The sequence below is a fragment of the Caretta caretta genome, chromosome 6 (assembly GCF_965140235.1).
Source record: "Caretta caretta isolate rCarCar2 chromosome 6, rCarCar1.hap1, whole genome shotgun sequence".
Classification (NCBI taxonomy): domain Eukaryota; kingdom Metazoa; phylum Chordata; order Testudines; family Cheloniidae; genus Caretta; species Caretta caretta.
In genome coordinates this window covers 50,557,228-50,575,640 of record NC_134211.1, presented here as the reverse complement: position 1 = coordinate 50,575,640, position 18,413 = coordinate 50,557,228, and the positions used below count along the sequence as shown (strand labels likewise).

At 40.4% G+C, this 18,413-nt stretch overlaps 1 protein-coding gene across 3 annotated transcripts in view; it reads left to right on the top strand.

Moving 5' to 3' along the window:
- Window positions 1–18,413, top strand: part of PAMR1 (peptidase domain containing associated with muscle regeneration 1) — a 69,625-nt gene that overhangs the window by 49,945 nt on the left and 1,267 nt on the right. For 2 of the 3 annotated variants that reach the window (XM_048855092.2, XM_048855093.1), the window contains 5 exons: window positions 8,666–8,836; window positions 11,703–11,915; window positions 13,881–13,947; window positions 15,720–15,952; window positions 17,013–17,305. In XM_048855092.2, coding sequence (XP_048711049.1) covers window positions 8,666–8,836; window positions 11,703–11,915; window positions 13,881–13,947; window positions 15,720–15,952; window positions 17,013–17,305 — 977 coding nt within the window. The remainder of the gene's footprint in view (window positions 1–8,665; window positions 8,837–11,702; window positions 11,916–13,880; window positions 13,948–15,719; window positions 15,953–17,012; window positions 17,306–18,413) is intronic. The other variant, XM_048855094.2, reaches the window with a different exon arrangement.

The following is an 18,413-nucleotide window of genomic DNA, read 5'->3' as shown; positions in this document are numbered from 1 at the left end:
AAGCATGTGCTAATCACTCTGGGGCTCTGGATCATCTGCGCTTGCACAGAGCTATCACCTGGAAGAGCTAGTTTGCAACAGTAGCAGTTGTGACTAGCACATAGATTGAGGTGAAGATACATTTATTTTACATTGAATTAAGTTTCTCAATTTTCTGAGAGAGGGAGTGTCCCAAGCTACTCCAGTATCAGAGGAAGCAGCATGGTCTGGTGAATAAAGGTACGGTATGAGGAAACCTTTTAGCTGTTCCTATCTCTGCCACCGACTCACTGGCTGACTTTGGGCAAGTCACTTAATCACTCTGTGTCTCAGTTTCCCCAACAACAAAATGGGGGTGATGATAGCTACGCATTTTTGTAAGGTCTTTGAGATATATGGATGATTAGAGCTAAATATTATTATTCTAACTAAATCTCTTCAGGCAGTCTGTCATAAATATAAAGGGAAGGGTAAACCCCTTTGAAATCCCTCCTGGCCAGGGGAAAGCTCCTCTCACCTGTAAAGGGTTAAGAAGCTAAAGGTAACCTCACTGGCACCTGACCAAAATGTCCAATGAGGAGACAAGATACTTTCAAAAGCTGGGAGGAGGGAGAGAAACAAAGGGTCTGTGGGTCGGTCTATATTCTGTCTTTGCCAGGGATAGACCAGGAATGGAGTCTTAGAAATTTTAGTAAGTAATCTAGCTAGGTACATGTTAGATTATGATTTCTTTAAATGGCTGAGAAAAGAACTGTGCTGAAAAGAATAACTATTTCTGTCTGTGTATCTTTTTTGTAACTTAAGGTTTTGCCTAGAGGGGTTCTCTATGTTTGAATCTAATTACCCTGTAAGGTATCTACCATCCTGATTTTACAGGGGGGATTTCTTTATTTCTATTTACTTCTAGTTTTATTAAAAGTCTTCTTGTAAGAAAACTGAATGCTTTTTCATTGTTCTCAGATCCAAGGGTCTGGGTCTGTAGTCACCTAGGCAAATTGGTGAGGCTTTTTACCAAACCTTGTCCAGGAAGTGGGGTGCAAGGTTTTGGGAAGTATTTTGGGGGGAAAGATGTGTCCAAATAGCTCTTCCCCAGTAACCAGTATTAGTTTGGTGGTGGTAGCGGCCAATCCAAGGACAAAGGGTGGAATATTTTGTACTTTGGGGAAGTTTTGACCTAAGCTGGTAAAGATAAGCTTAGGAGGTTTTTCATGCAGGTCCCCACATCTGTACCCTAGAGTTCAGAGTGGGGGAGGAACCGTGACACAGTCATTTTAATAATCTTGCCCTCAAAACAAAAATTGGAGCAGAAAAAATAAAAGGTGATCAAATGAGACCCCCAGAAGCAAAAATCAAACCTATTTTTATTTAACATGGTTTATTTCAGTGGGGTTGGAGGCATACAGGGCCTCTGTATCTGTAAAGGACATTGAGCTGAAGGAAGTTCATGCAGGTAGAGCTGGATGGGAATTTTCCATTGGAATGATTTTCTGACAGGAATTCACTTTCAGCAAATTTGAAATTTCCGCAGTTTTGTAGAAATTTTTTTATTTTCAGTTGGAAAATGGTTCCCAGATCCATGGCTCCCTTACTCCTCAGTAGCCTGCTTGGAAGGCCACTAGTTAGCCTGGTATCCCAGGCTCCCTGGCTCCTGGAGCAGTCTGCCAAGTGGATTGCCCCAGAGCCAGCCCTTTCTAGTTCCCAGGCTCCCTGAGCTGCCTGACTCTCCACCCAGTGGTCTGCCAGAACTCTGTGCAGTTCAGGAAGCTTCAGAAACATTTCAAAAGAATCAAAATGAAATTTCAGAATTCCCATTTGGTGGGAAATTTTAAAAAACAACAACAACCAGTGTTTCATTGCGATGATTTTTTTTAAATTTCGGAATTTCTTGTGGAATGGGAATTCTGCTTTCCTATCAGATCCATGTACTCGTATCTGCTAACTCCTGTAAATGAACTTCACCTGGAACATCATTTGTTAGTGCCATATTGAATGGAGTCTGTAGGCCTCTCTTCAGCTACAGAACAAGTACATCAGAATCAGCAGCAGCTTCTCCTCCATACTACCCACTGCCAGTGCACCTCAGTCTTGACCTAAGGGGCTGCACGTAGCAGGGGTGAGAAGAGACCTCAGTCTCCACGGCTCATTCAGTTCAGTCCTTGGCTTCTCAGCTGAGATTACCAACACACCTTATGCAAAAGCAATACTGCAAGTTAATAGAAAAACCTTCCCTGAAAGCAGTTGAATAGGCACAATGTGTTATACACATTAGAACAAAGGTCAGACTGGAAGCAAATCTCTAACTTGGGACTGTGTGACCAGATCAACTTCTTTAGCAGCAGCATCATTAAAAAGCCTACACAAGCAATTTAAAAACAAACAAACAAAAAACATTTATAGGCCCTACTGTGTCAGATTTTAGGAGGATGAATGGGAAATGCAAGCCTTGCATTAGGACCAGTGATGATAAATCAGGTATCATCTGGGCATGCAATCTATTATTGAAAAGGAGATGCATTATTTAGATATAATGTATTGTGTTTTTATATATGGGGGACTGGGTGGGAGAGCAGAAAAGTGGCATTTTTTTTTTTTTGAACAATGAGGCCATGGGACAAGAACAAATGGCACCTCCAGCAGGGAGTTGAAGGACACTGAAGGGAGAAAAAGTGCAGTTGATCCAGTTTCTCCCATTGCAGATTCTGGCATGAAAACCATTTCTAAATGACAGATGATTCAGAACTGAGGAATGTCTCCCAAAAGCAATTGAAAAAGGAAGGGGAATCAGCACTGTATTATTTATAATGGAACATCTGACTTTAAGAATATTTGTTCATTTATTCTAGTTTTTCTCTCAATGCAAAAAAAAAAAAATCTGTCCAACAGGGAACAGTTTTAATATATTTCACGAGACAGATATGTTTTTCCTTTTCCAGGATGTGTCAGTAGGAGACAAAGGAGCGTGCTATTAAATTTTATTACACAGTCCATGAATGTGTTACACAAGCAATTGAGACATCTGTTTTGTTTTTTTTTTTTGTTAGAGCATCTCTAACAGCGCAGTCCCAACTGTGTCAGCATTTCTGCTAGAAAGGCCTGAAGCCATCCCATCTTGTGCTTTTACCGTTTAAGCTCTCACAAACTATATAAGTCAGGCTGGGTCCATGCTTGCATTAGATACTGCAGTGATCAGGATGTGCAAGTACCTAGGATAGATTGGCTGTGAAATGTCCAAGGAAGACTGGAGGTTGAAAAACAAAGAGAAATTAAAGATGGAAAAGATCTGTTAGATAGTCCAGTCCATTTGCCTACCAGTGCAGGATTGTTTTCTCCAGGGCATTTTCTAGTGCATTCTCTGGCTGAATTTTCAGTTCTCACATGGCGAATTCTACTGCTTCCATTGGGAGTCTACACAGAAGGTTTTCTTGATGCTCAGTAAGAATTTTTTTCAGAGTAGCAGCCGTGTTAGTCTGTATTCGCAAAAAGAAAAGGAGTACTAGTGGCACCTTAGAGACTAACCAATTTATTTGAGCATAAGCTTTCGTGAGCTACAGCTCACTTCATTGGATGCAGCCGATGAAGTGAGCTGTAGCTCATGAAAGCTTATGCTCAAATAAATTGGTTAGTCTCTAAGGTGCCACTAGTACTCCTTTTCTTTTTAGCAAGATTTTTCTGATTCTTAATTTCATCCTATCACTCCTAGACACACCCCTTTGTGCAGCCCTAAATAATTTCTATCCGTCCTTGATCTTTTCAAACTTCAGATTCTTGTAGGCTATTAGCCGTTGCTAAGGTATACATGCTCAGCCCTTAACCTTTCTTCGTGGGTAAATTCCACATCATTTATGTCACTTTTCTCTGAACTCCCTCCAGTTTCTCTATATCTTTTGTGACAAAGCTCTGTCCTTGCCTCTGTGGGTCCTGCATTTCCTGGTGGATTTTGCTAGCCTCAGAGGCTCACTATGACCTTCCACGTAACCCTTCTCTCTCTATAGACAAGGGTCACAGTCTTCTGAGCCATTTTCAACATAAGCCAGTGAGGGAGGTGAGGAGAAGTTATCCTTCCTTGCACAGTCTCTGTTGTCTCCCAGTCTGTGATTAATCAGGGGGCAAAGGTGTGTGTGTGTGGGAGCCCGGGCCCACCCTCTACTCCGGGCTCCAGCCCAGGGACCCTAATAGTATCAGCTATGGTAGATGACCTTTTAGAAACATGACATGTACAATTCCCTGGGCTACTTCCTCAAGCTCCACTTCACTCTTACCTCAGGGCCCCCTTCCTTGTGCCCGATATGGTGTGTACTACTCAGTCTCTCCAACAGCACAACTTCCTCCCACAGCTCCTGACATGCACACCCACCTGACTAACTGGGAGGCTTTGAACTAGTTTCAGCCAGCTCCTGATTGGCTTCAGGTGTCCCAATCAACCTAGCATTCTCCCTGCCTTCTGGAAAGTTCTTAATTGGCCCCAGGTGTCTTAATTGACCTAGGAGCAGCTTCCATTTCACTTATCCTGGTACCAGGGATTTGTTTAGCCTGGAGCTAATATATCTATCTCCCACTACTTTTCTATAGCCATCTGGCCTTGCCCTGTCACACTTTCTAGCAGTGAGGTGCCAAGAACAAATGCAGTATCCAAGGCATGGTCACACCAGTGCCATGTGGAGAGGGATTATTTTCAGCTCCAAGACATGCTGCATCTGTGTTTAGACAGCCCTAGATTGCACTAACTTTTGTGGTGTGGTTGCATTGAAAACTCATGTTTAATTTGCTGCCCATATTTGCCTCCCAGAACCTCTCTAAGTTATTCCATCTGCTGGGTTGCAGGTGGGTGTTCTCCTCTGTTCTCAGAAGGCAGAGTGTGAAAGTCCTAGGCAGCCTAGAGCTATTGCTTCAGATGCTTTCAGAGTTGTCTCAATCTGTCATTCCTTCAATATAAATAAATGCAGTTGTTTGTGGATATTTTTCTGGTTGAGTCCTTAAAAATCAAGGTTCTGTTGGCTCTGGGTGGGCATAAAAGGTCTGATGGTACTTTTCAGAGAGACTCTACTTGTGTCTGGTCAAAGTTTTCCCTACCCCCAACTAGTGTGGCCATCACACTGGTGGTGCATCTACATAGCTTGAAAAAGTGCTGTGGGAGAAAATGTTATCATCTGAAAAGCTTGGCAGTGACTGCCAGGGTATATGACAGAACGGGGGACATTGCATTAACACCAAGTTGCTCCCTTAGTCTTAGAAGTAGGATAAGAGCTACTGATGCCTGTGCTTGACTCAGAGAGAAAGTCCTCTTCCTATAGTTTATCAAGACAGGTTTTTCCTTCTTCTGGTCCACTATAGCCAACTAATGCTACATCTGATCAGCATGTGAAAGCCGTAATTACTTAAGAATCCCCAAAGGCATGAAGCTAGAATCACAGGATAATAGGAATCACTTATTTTAGAGAGAGGACCTGATCCTCAGCAGCTGGCAGATTCAGGCTCATCGTGCTTCAGAGTGAGAGTTTGACTTAAAACCAGATCTCCAATAGAGGTCAGTTGCTAAAGAGAATTATAAATAGAACCAGGCGCAGATGGCTGGACATTTTGCTGGATTGCACAGCACAGGGTTAGGTATAAATGACATCTACTTTCACAAAGTAGTCCACTATTTTTTAAAAAAACTTTTGAGAAATAGCTGCACAGACAACCGGAGGGGTTGGGTGTATTCTGAAAGGAGCTGAGAATGTTGAAAGGCTTTAACAAAATATCTCAGACAAAGAAGACCATCCTAAAATTCAATTGCATGTGCTGTACAATCTGAGGGAGATGAGAAGCAATCAGGTTCATGCACCTGACAGGCAGCCATCCAGATAATGAAAAGAAAGAATTATAGGAAGCACAAAAGGTGCTAGGTTTTCTTTCAGGATCATCAGTGGAGATTTCATTGCAAAAAGTGGCCACGAGGTGAAAAGGATAAGGGCCCAATGGAACTGTTTAAAATACAGTAGGGAATAAGGATGAAAAGGAAGAGAAGTTGAAAGGAACAAAACAACAGAGAAACTCAGAAGGGTAAAGGATGCTATCAGGGTAACTTCATTACGACTGCCAGTCCAGATATTCTAGAGAACAATGCAGGACTCAGCTACAATAGTGCAATCTGATGAATGCACTGTGATATAAAATCTGATTAGTTTGATGAGAACAAAAACTAACATACAAAACGATCGACTAATTCTGCACTTACAGTGGCAAAGTGTAAGCAAAGGACAGAAGTGAGATAAATGTTTGAAAGACTTGTGTCAGAAGGGAACAGACACACAGCAGGTAAAAATATAGGTAACAAAAGGAATGTCTTTATTAATAATACTCAGCCATAATATGATGAAAGCACTGTAGAGATATTAGCTAATCCTCACACCATATCTGTGAGGTAGGTAGTTTTATTATCCTCATCTGGGGGATATAGAAGCAAAATAACTTACCAAGACCCCACCATGAGTCTGACATGACCACTGTGGTCAAGCTACGATTAGAGCTCAGGACTTCCAAACCTGTGCTCATTTCTTTTGGTTCCAGTGTCTTTATTAACTTATCCCATGCACAAGTGCAATCTAGCTCATAATTTTGATGTTGGGTGTTGTTCCAAGATAATGGAATTGAACTGTTAAAGAGAACCTTGAGATGGACAAAGCTAAGAAGGTCACCAGACTGGAAACCAATATAATGAACAGGACTAGAAACTGAAGATCATCAAGTAGGATATCAAGCAAGAAAGATACCCTGAGTCTGTGATATTCTCCCAGAAAAAGTTATTGTAGCTGGACAAAGATTCTGTCCGAGTGTATCCCAAAGATTGGGAAGCACAATTTAAACTGGTTGAAAAATAGTGTAGAGCTGATATGGGATATTGGTTAGGACTACCAGAGATGCAGAAAGCCCTATATGGGAGAGGAAGACTAATTCTGAGTGTGTTTCACAGATATTTATAGTGCTTCCCCCCCCGCTTTTTTTAAAAAAATGTATGGCAGTTGACAAGTCTGTTATGACTTTATATTTAGAGAGGAAAATTAGGAGCATGATGGAATAAATTAGCATTCCAAGAAAGATATGAAGAGTGACTGAGAATAGAGAGACCACATCTGGGCAGGCAAATTATGTTTAGAAATTTCAAAATACCTAGAAAAAATGCTTAAACAGTATGATGAATACATCTCCCTCTGCTCTCTTTCCTTTACATATGTAAAGCTATCAACTAGGAACCATAATGATATAAAAGATTTTTTGCTCAATTTTTAGGGTTACCATTTGGAGTGTTCTGGGTAAGGATATGTCCAAGTCTAAACTCTGAACCCACCAAGTTTGGGAGTGTTTGGATTTGGGGTCTTTTCTAGTTACTAAATGTCCAATGGTTTTCTCTCCCAAAGCTCACGGATAGTGGCACTGAGCCACATTGCCAAATGATCGCTTGAAGTGTGTAATATTTCTCAAAATGGTCAGAATTCTATGGACCCTTGATGCTTGTGAATGGTGTGACATTCAGACCTGCTCTTGCAAACCTTACTCACATAAATAGTCCTTATTTATGTGAGTAGTTACATAGACTTCAGTGAGTCTACTCGCATGTGTCATGAGTAAGGATTACAGGATTGGACCCTGAGAGAGGCTTTGCTATTGGCATCAATAGGAACAGGATTTGGTCATCAGTTAATAAGTAATAATATTCTTTACACTTTTAGTTAATGAAATAGTAACATAGTAAAAGAAAAATTCATAATCCTATGAAAGAAGCGTGAAACAGGAAAGATCTGTCTGGCACCCATCTGCATTGAGACTACCATCTTCTATGGGCCACAACTGCTCTTATAAAACAAGATAACAGGTACCACTGAAACAGGTAAAGCCCTAATCCTGCAGGGCTACACCTGCGTGGAGCCCAGTTGACTTCAATGGTGCATCTGTTCTCAGCGAATTGTAGAATAGGGCCCAAGATACACAGAAAGAGAGAGACACTGAATCTTCTGTTCTCTATTATGCCCTTGGAGACATTCTTCCTTGGTGTGATTAAGCTACCCAGCCAACCAGTGTACAAAGGGTGCTGTGACCTGCACATTTACTATCTGCAATAATTACATTTATTGGGATTTTTCAGTATATCCCAATATAGAAAATACTGTGGCAATGGTAAATATTGCATTATGGTAAATGACAAGGTCCATTTTTAACAGTTGTTGTTGGGCCCCACAAAACACAGCTGTACATGCTTTTAGATGTGAGTGAGAAATATTAAAGAGTATGTGAAAGCTGAAACAAGAATTTTAAAGAATTTCAAAACTGGGGTTTCCAGGTTCTAAGTTATATCTTGTATTTCTTTGTTGACCATTCAAAACTCCTATTGAGATGGAGGGAGCTTCAAATAGGGACAGTTTTAGCAACTTAAGGCCCCAGTCCTGCAAACACTCAGGCATGTGCTTACCTTAGCATACATGAACTGAATGGTACCACTCATGTGCTGAAAGTTAAGCATATGCATAAGTGTTTGTAGGATCAGGACCTAAGTAAATTTTTGAAAGAACTTGCATGTACCTGGTCTTGTAATTTTGACTCCTGTGCCCATTTTTAAGCTATTTTTTTAAATATTCTACATAAAATATCTTCCTAACACAGTCCTGTTTTTGTAATAAAGTGGATTTTTTTGAAATATCTGAACTGTCAGTGGTGATGTGTAGGACTCCAGGTGCTCCCGCTCATGGTATTGTGGAAGGAGATGACTTTAAATACGGGGCCCAGGTTTACTTCAAGTGCAACGCAGGTTACAGCTTAAAAGGCAGCCGTGTTGCCTACTGTCAGCTTGATGGGAGTTGGTCAACACATCATCATGAATGTGGTAAGGTTGCTTTAAGTTTTGATTTTTATCATGCCTAACCCATTGTATTGTCATTAAAACAAGCTATTGGGATTTAAATATTGGAATGTCCAAATCTCACTTGGAATTGGGCACATCCATGACATAACACAATGTTCTTTCATCTCTGTATTTTTAAGACACCGTAGTGGATATTAATTTACTATCTTGGTGCCCAGGCCTGCAATCCTTACTCAAACAAAGCTCCCATTGTTTCATCTATGCCTAAGCAAAGACTGCTGGGCTTGGACCATGATTGCATAATTTCTAGAACCTGAAATACAAAAGAGGACCATGTGTCTTGTGCATTAATTAATAGCTATTTCCAGCACAACTGTGTTTCTTCTGAAGAGGTTTGTTGCACTCTGTGGCAGTGATTAAATGGCCCATTGTGGGGAGAACAGAGTAACATAGCAATAGGACAGTCATGCTAGAAAAAGAAAAATACTTTTGGTTAATGTTGCCTTGATAGTATGAAGGCAAACCTTAGGTCTGCCATTGAAGATTCAAATCTTTCCTTTCCACCCCCTAGCCAAACAGTGTCCTGTATATATTTCTTCTTCCAGAAAGATGCTTCTGTTTCAGTTGTTTCCCACTGGACAGCTTTTGTTCCCAGATTCCAGAATCCTTTGCACTGGTTGGAGTAGGGCTTTCCAAAAGATGCTGAGGCAAACAATGCAAAATATTCTTGGGAATGTTTGGGGACTCTTTTATAAGAGCTCTTGGAGATCAGGAAGAACAATTAAGGACATCCTTTGGGATAGATAGGAATTCTCCAACTGAAATAAATGTTTTGGAGTTTGGTCTATGAGTAACTTCAGTTTCCCTAACATTATGATGACATTGGCTACACCTCTTTAGTCTATAACTTGGTCTGCCCCTAGCCTTGTCTCTTATTGAAGCTATCTATGTTGTAAGAAGTATGTTCTTCCCAACTGGCTTCTCCTTCTGTTTAATCCATCAGATAAGTCATAGCCTTATACTTAACTTATGTCGCAGTCTGACACCACAGAAATGATAGTGCTGTCACAAAGTCAGCAATATGCAGGGTCAGATAAGAGAAGAAGGCCCTTTTCAAGTGGAGGCAGTTAGCTTACTTGGTTCAGAGAAGTTCAGGTACTTCTGAAATACAAGGGCTCTACTAACTACTTGGTGCAACCAGGCTGGATGCTACTATGGAAAATAGTTTACAAAAAAGGCTCCTTGGTGTGATATCTCAACAAGGATAGACTGATGTGATGTGGTTTCTGCCTGTCCTACCCTACTTTCCTATAGGAATGACAGACTAGATGGCAGTCTGGTCAGTGCCTGTAGGCAGGTCAAATATTTGTAGGGTAACTATAGACAGGCACATCAGGTATCTTAATTCCCCATCTCCATATCTGTGAGATCACATGGTGATGGGAGTGGTATTGTGAGACATGACCACTAGCAATGTACCAGCCACAAGGTCTTGTGAAGGAATGAAATTAATCTGTGATATGTGATCAGGAGTAAAGCAAGAGGGAGAATGATGGAACTAAACCAAAAGCAGGCATAGAGCTTCCTTTCTCTCCCTCTCCTGGATGTGAGAGAGCTCAGCTCCACCTCTTCCTGCCTCTTCAATATGGTCCGGATTCGGCAAAGCACTTACGCATGTGCCTAACTTTAAGCAGGTGATCAAGTCCATCTCTATTCACTCAGACACTCAGACATATGCTTAACTTTGGTCACATGTTTAAGTCCCATTTAAGTTAATGTAAAAAGAACATACTTAAGCACTGTGCAGAATAGGGATGGATTTAAAATAATATGCTTAAGGCTAGTCACATGGTTAAGCGCTTTGTCAGGACATATCTGGCAAAATGAAGACTTATGCCCAGTTCAGGAAAACAGAGGGGAGTTGCACTGTCCCCATCTATGATGCAAAAAATACACATTAACTTCAGCCTCATAAGAAAAGCAGCGGGGGGAAAATCAATGATTGCCAATGGACAATATTAATGGGAAATATTCTTTTTATTTCAGAGCTTCTAAATGGGTCACACAAACAGCAGAAAGCTGAAAAAAATAAAGAGTAGGGAAAAATATCACTTTAAGGAACATAATCAACTAGTGGTAAGCCACAAAAAAGCAGTAAAGGGTAGGAGGAAAAACAAAACAAATAAAGGGAAAAGAAAAATGGGGAGGGGATTGAGGAAGAAAAGTTTTTTTTGTAGACAGAACCTCATGTGAATAAGAACATTTTCATGTTTGCTCTTTATTTCAGAGAAAATCAGTGTTCTTTATATTTCAGTATTTCCCTGCATTGTTAAGATCTCTGTTGTGCTTAAAAAAAAAGAGAGAGAGAGAGAAAAGAAACTGAATATAAACAAAAGTGAACCTAAGTAATCTAGTTTCATTATCCAAACCTAGTGAAATGTGGAAAGTAAATAAAACAAGAAAAATGGTGCAATAAGACCCTGATCCTGCAAAGTTTTATGTATATGCTTAATTTTATGCACTGTAAGTAGTCCTGTAGAAGCCAATGGAACAACTCACTGTGTGTAAAGTTAAGCTTATGCCTAACATTTTATAGGACTGAGGCCTAAATTTGATTTTTAAAATGATTTTCGATTTAAAGCCTTTCAGCTTTTAAAAACCTATGGTGCTGTTAGCAGTATGGTTATTATTTCTAGGCTAAGACTTCTACATTGACATTGTCCCTTTAATATTTGTTGCTGACTAGTCCTGGCATCACATTTAGTTTAAAACATTAATTGTAAATTAAGTATACTTTGTGTAGCACTGCGGGCGTGAAATGTCAAATGATCAGGGGCTCACAATTAATTCTCTGTGAAAAATGTTTACTTTTTTTTCTTGTTGTTAGTTCTACAAGAAAAAAACTGCTCAGACCCTGGTGGCCCATTCAATGGCTACAGAAGAGTGGTGGAAGACACTGGGCTAATGACCGGACGCTACGCAAAAATCGGCACAGTCATTGCTTTCTTTTGTAACAACTCATACGTTCTTAGTGGTAATGAGCAGAGGACCTGCCAAGACAATGGAGAGTGGTCAGGGAAACAACCAATCTGCATAAAAGGTAGTTTTCAGTCTCTTTGCTCCAGCTCATAAAAACTGATATGTTTTACCTGGAGTTTGTTTTGTATATTATTTTCTGGCTAAACTATCTGTTTTCTAAATACCTTCAATAAAAGGGTGTGTAATGGCTCAATCAGATTGGCACCTGATACTGAAGCTGATAGTCTGCCCACGCTCTCTGGCTGCTGAACTCAGCCAGGGAAGATGGTAGTGATTCCAAGAGAAGTTTCTTCCTTTAAGAAAGGATAGGAATTTATCTCATTTCCCCCAACACCTTTGTTTTCCCTACCCTCATACTGGAATCCGGTATGGGTAGTGTCAGTGAATCAAAGAAGACCACGGAGGAACTGGAAAATGAAGAAAGGTCTATTCTGTATAAGGAATTATTAGTCTTGCTGTCACAAGGTCCAGTTTTCAATCAGGCTTAGTCAACAGGACTCCTTACATAAGTAAGGGTTTGCAAGATCAGGCTTACAGTCTGCAGTCTTTCAAGACTTGTTTCAGCAATCCGTCTGCATTCAGCAAAGCACTTAAGCACGTGTTTAAGTGCTTTGCTGATTCAGGGTCTAATAGACGTGTGATGGGAACCACAACAAGAGGAAGGATGTGTGTTGGGAACTATCTAAACATTTCCCCAAAGAGAGAGAATTTTGTAATACATATTAACAGATCTTTGTTAAACAAAATGAAATATTATAAGGACAATTATTTATCCTTTTGGGGTTTTGTTCTGTATTTTAAGGCTTAAACACCCTTGCTGCACATTGTGTTAAGTGCTCCATTGATAGAAAGTACCTTTTCCCTCTAACCCTTTTGATTGATGTTAACTTTAACAATTACCAAAGGTTTAACATATGTTATTAATCACAAATGCAACTAAGTATTGTAGAATGCCACAGTGTATGACTTCTCAAACATACAGATGAACCACATCCAACAGGAATCCCTCAGTTCATCCACTTTACTGGAGGGAAAGAGATCTTGGCACAATCAGCTGAATTATTAAGGACCAATCAGATATCTATCTCCCCCCCAAAATAATTATAATATACATTATTTAAAGTCCTGGGATTCCCTCATCTGTTATCTTAGGCAAATTTGAGTCAACTTGTTATGCTCGTTCGAATTAGGCCCCTCTCAGACGGGTGTACAAGATGACAGGTTGGCAGCTATCTGTAACATCCTACTATTTTCATGCCAGGTGCCCAATCATCTGGATTATCCATGTATACCTAGGCAGATGGTGATTATATATTTTAATTCGATTTTAACAAAAGTTCACTCAGATTGCAAATAATCTGCTGTGGTCTTTTAATTATTGCTCTGCAAAAGCACTAGTGGTCATTTCTCTCTCTATGGCTAAAACTATTATACCTGCCTAAGGCAGAAGACACACAGATATTACAAAGATGGATGCCTGGCAAATGGGGTAGATAGAGCAACAGAAAAAGTATTTTTAGGGGCAGAGAAAAAGTTGGGCTCCTCAGCTAATCTCTTGTGGTATATCACATTCTTGGTAGACACTGAAAAGAGTTTGAGAGAGAGAGAGAACTCAACTCTTTTCAGTGTCTATCAGGAATGTAATATACCACAAGAGACTAGCTGAGGATCCCAGCTTTTGCTATCTATCTATCTATCTATCTATCTATCTATCATTTATTTAGACAGGTTTAACAGGTTTACAAAACCCTTGCCATGTATATATCCGAGACAAAATAATTATCATTCCAACAGTGAGCATTTTTTTAGAGAAACATACAGTAACATAATCATCAGATCTCTCTATAACAGGGCCAACAGCGGTGTTACCACTTATATTTTAATGCATATAACTATATCTACTTATTGCCTCTTCTCTTCATCCAGTCCATTGTTGCTAGTGACAGGAAAGGTGGACAGGTATCTGAACCATAACATTTGAGCTCTGAACATGGAAAAGGATTGTGCAACACTGTATTTTTTTTAGCCTGCAGAGAGCCAAAGATCTCTGACCTGGTGAGACAGAAAGTGCTTCCAATGCAGGTTCAGTCAAGGTGAGATGGTAATGCCTCAATTTTAAGAACGTTTGTTGTTTATTCCCCCTATGGGATGCAGCCAGAATTAGGGTTGTGATCTTTGTAACAGTCAGCAGGGGTTCCCCGGAGATTCCTTGGGACTGTGGGGGTCTTACTGAGGAAACTGGGGGTGAAGGGGGAAGGCATCCTAGGATGGTCTGTTGCAATAGGCACCATCACCCAAAGAGATGCTACATGATGTGGTAGGAAGCTGGGCTTGATAGGGATGGGAAAGCTTGGTCACAAAAAAATCAGGGCCTGCCCTGAACTTTTGCTCATTTCTCAGAAAGAACCCAACCCAAATCTGTCTGGGGATTCTGCCATGTTCAGAGTAATTTTTTTATAATCATTAGTATTTTTTGGTTTTGTGCCCCTCTGCAGTGCTGACCTTGTATGTTTTTAGTGGCAGTGCAAACATGACCAATATCTTCAGTCTCTGCCCCCCCCACCCCAAAAAAAAAAAAAAGATTTACACTGCTTAACACACATGCCACCAAGAAACATATTTGGCCCTTATCACCATAGTATCTGGGCATCTCACACCCATGAACTGAACTTGTATCCCCATGCAGTAGGGAAGTATTATCCTCATTTGTACAGATGGGGAACGGAGGCAGAGAAAGTGATTTATCTGCTGTTACACAGAAAGTTGGCAGCTGAAGAGGGAACTGAACATAGGCGTCAGAAGTCCTAACCTAGTGCCCTATCAACTGGACCATCCTTCCTATTCAGATGTCGTCTTGTTTAAAGAAAAGAAATGGACTTTACTGCCACTGCTCTCAGCCTTAGTATCTTGGCTTTGAGGGGGTGTCACATGTAATCTGACAGTTTCCACATATATAAGACAATCTGTCTCTCTGGGACCTTAAGGGATATATGCTATCATGAGAAAAATCATAACATACCGTGAGAAAAATCTATTCCCCAGGCATTTCTAGCTCGATTGGCTGCAACAGGTAGCAGCAATCTCACAGGAAACTCATTTCCTGTCCATTTTTGCAGATTTCAATAGGTTTCCCCACAAGCAATCAGACCTTCATGTACTTCCAAGTGGTTTCTCACAGAGATCATGTAGTTGTCATGAATGAAGGATTTAAAATATTAGCTTTGTAAAGTTCATAGTACAAATTCAGAATGGTTAATTTCATTTTTAGAGCACATTTAAACATTAAAAATAGGTCCCATACTTCATCAGATCAGTGCAATCCCTAAACTAAAATTTAGCAATTGGTGCAATTATACATTCTCTCCGGTATGGTAATCATCTCTGTTAATTGCTAAATCAAGCTACTTTATCAACATAGTTTAGTCTGAATCTTTTCCCAATACTGCCTATTATAATGTTCACTAGTGAAAAAGAAGGAGTCTAAACTCCTCTCTAGTGAAAATTAATTATAGCAACACCCAATTCGAGTATAATTTTTCCATTGAAAAATGCAGCATCACATGTCTTTTGCAAATGGTGATAACATGAACTATTATCCACAAAATATTCCTATGTAACTGGAGACACTCCAGAAAAGGTAAACTAAAAAAACAAAAACAACTCCTCCCCCCATCTATATAAAGGCTGAGGTGCAAATGGGAATTCTGCTAAACTGTGTTGGAGAGTTTTTTGCCTTGTGCTTCCAGCAAATAAGCAAAGCCCTTACGTTTTAAAATGGTGCGTAGTGCAGCTGGTGATAAAGCAATGATCATGATCGTTTTTTGTCATATTATCATTTCCCCATGTTTCTTGTATGGTGAAACAGGGAGACGCCTTTGCATCAACTCTACTCTTCTGCATTCAGCAAACAGAAGCTCGAAATATATCCAACCAAGAAGCCAATGCTGCCCTTTGGAGACCTGCCTCCAGGGTACCAGCATTTGCACACTCAGCTTCAGTATGACTGCATTTCTCCCTTCTACCGCCGCCTGGGAAGCAGCAGGAGAACCTGTCTGAAGACAGGAAAATGGAGTGGGCGGGCTCCCACATGCATTCCAAGTGAGTTGTTAAGAAGAAAAGAAATACTCATCTTCTGTGGGTGGGGGCATGTATGCATCTTAGATAAATGGAGATTCCTAACAATGTAGGCTGCCTGTGCTCCCAGCTGGGCGAGAAGGCGCAATGACACTGGGAAGATAGATGACTCTTTCTACTCCACAGCAGAACTTCTGTTGATGACACCAAGTGAGGAGTCAAGCTTTCAGTTTTGTAATTTGCCTATGATTTGGAAACATTTTCCTATTATTCACATTTTCCCACTTAGAGCAAATTCAATTTTTCACTTGTCCTGCGCTTTGGCAGATAATTTACAAATACATCAGACCAAAAGCAATAAAGTGGAACCAGTGAACTTTTAAGAGGCTACTCCCTTTACTCGATCCTGCTGAGGATGGGACTATTTTGCAAAGTTCAGAACTGGGTACGAATTAGCTCAGAGTTAGGGGCTATGCAAATCTGGAGATTTGGGACAGCCCATTATTGGCATAGGGCCAACTGTAAAGTTCAGATCCAGACAAAAGTTCAGAGGGTTTTGGATCTGGGATTTTGGTTTGGGCTCATCTCAAGTATCTAGAAATATTTTTTTCAGTCTTTAGTTGCATAAAGCCCATTTCTACGAGATGTCCCATTTCTGGTCGATTCTTGTGTGGTTGCTTAAGATGGGTTTTAGGGTGGAATTTTCACACAGCTGTGGTGTCATCCTGATTCTTTCATATCTTTATGTAATTATATTGTTATAGGGCAGTCTTACAAAATTGTAATGGAAAATTACTAGTTCAGATGCAAAATTTACCTTCCCACCTTTTACGAGGAATTCCAATGAGAATGAAAAAAAACTAATAATATTTTATTCACCCTTTAAAAATAAAAATTCTCAAGGTGTTTGTGGGGGAGTAGAATGTTGCAAGGCTGATCTAAGGGTTAATTGGTAAACATTTTCCTGGTGCTAACCAATAAAGTTTAGTACCCTAAGGTGCACCATAGTTAGAAATCAGGAAGTGGAGACATTCAGATTCTTGAGGAAAAAGAATCAACTCATCCTAGGTTCATATTTTTACAGTCTGTGGAAAAACGGAAAACATCACTCTTCAAAAGACTTCATCTATCAGATGGCCCTGGCAAGCAGCCATCTATCGGAAAGCCAATGGGGTAAAGGAGATCAGCCTCCGGAAGGGGGCGTGGATCCTGATCTGCAGTGGGGCCCTGGTGAATGAGCGCACTGTGGTGGTGGCAGCTCACTGTGTCACTGACTTGGGGAAGATCACTGTCCTCAAGACAGCGGAACTCAAAGTGGTCTTGGGGAAATTCTACAGGGACGACGACCGAAATGAGAAGACTATCCAGAACTTACGGGTGAGTAAGGCATTCAGATGGGAGTGGAGAAGTGCTGACAGAGATACAGACCTGGATCACCCCTGTGGTCCGTCTTGCATGAAGAGAAAAAAGCCCATTCTTAGGAATATGTATTATATATTTTGCATACTTTTGTTTTGACATTCCTGGAGCCTGAAGTCCCATGTTCATTGACAGAACTCTTATGGTATGGGAGGGGCAGCAGCACCACTGCAAGCTTCCCTGCACATCATCCCACTAACATCCCTCACTCCTGACAAATAGGGATGAATAGAATTGTTCAGCTGGTCTCTTGGCTGAGATTTCCAAAAAAAAAAAGGGATGCCAGCCAGTGCCAACCAGTGATTGTGCTTTCGGGGAGGGAGACACATGTCCACTGATCCTGGTCTGTGACCATCAACTCATTTTACATTTCAGCCCCAGATCTAAACAACTCCAAACTTTGGGGAAGTTTGGATCTGACTCCAGATCCATAGATGACAGTTCAGGCCCAGGTCTCATCAAAGTAATTTGATGAGTTAATTGATTTTCCAAGCTAACCTGGGCAGACTAATGGTTTCATATCAAAAATCAGGAGAAACTCAGCAGTTTTGATTGTGTTTTTCTTTTTGATTTTTGAGTTCATTAATATGTTCTCTCCAATAAAATACAGTTACTTTGTTTCTTGTTTTATATTCAACTTTCTGCTTCATTTTGGTACCTAACCCCACCTTCCTCTGCCTATCCAGAGTATTTTATTATTCTTGATAGGAAAGTCTTTCCCTATTCTGCTGCCTGGAGTTTTCTTCTGACAGCATCTTATCAGCCCAGTAAGGGATAAAGGATTAGGCTCTAAAGTTATATATTGCATAATGCATTAACTCTTTCTTTTGGGGTGAGTTATTGGAAGAAACTCAATAAGATATATTTTAGTTCATCTGTAGGACACTGTTACATTTCTGCAGACTGAAACTGACATGCAATCAGACATTGTCCACTAAAGGACTAGGCAAAGTTTTCTCAATAAAAGGTTAAGCTACTTGAAATATATTTCCCTCTTCCCTCCTCCAATTTCATTGCAATCATAAAGTGGGCCAATTTTTGTTGAAAAATTGATTGCCTTTCATGA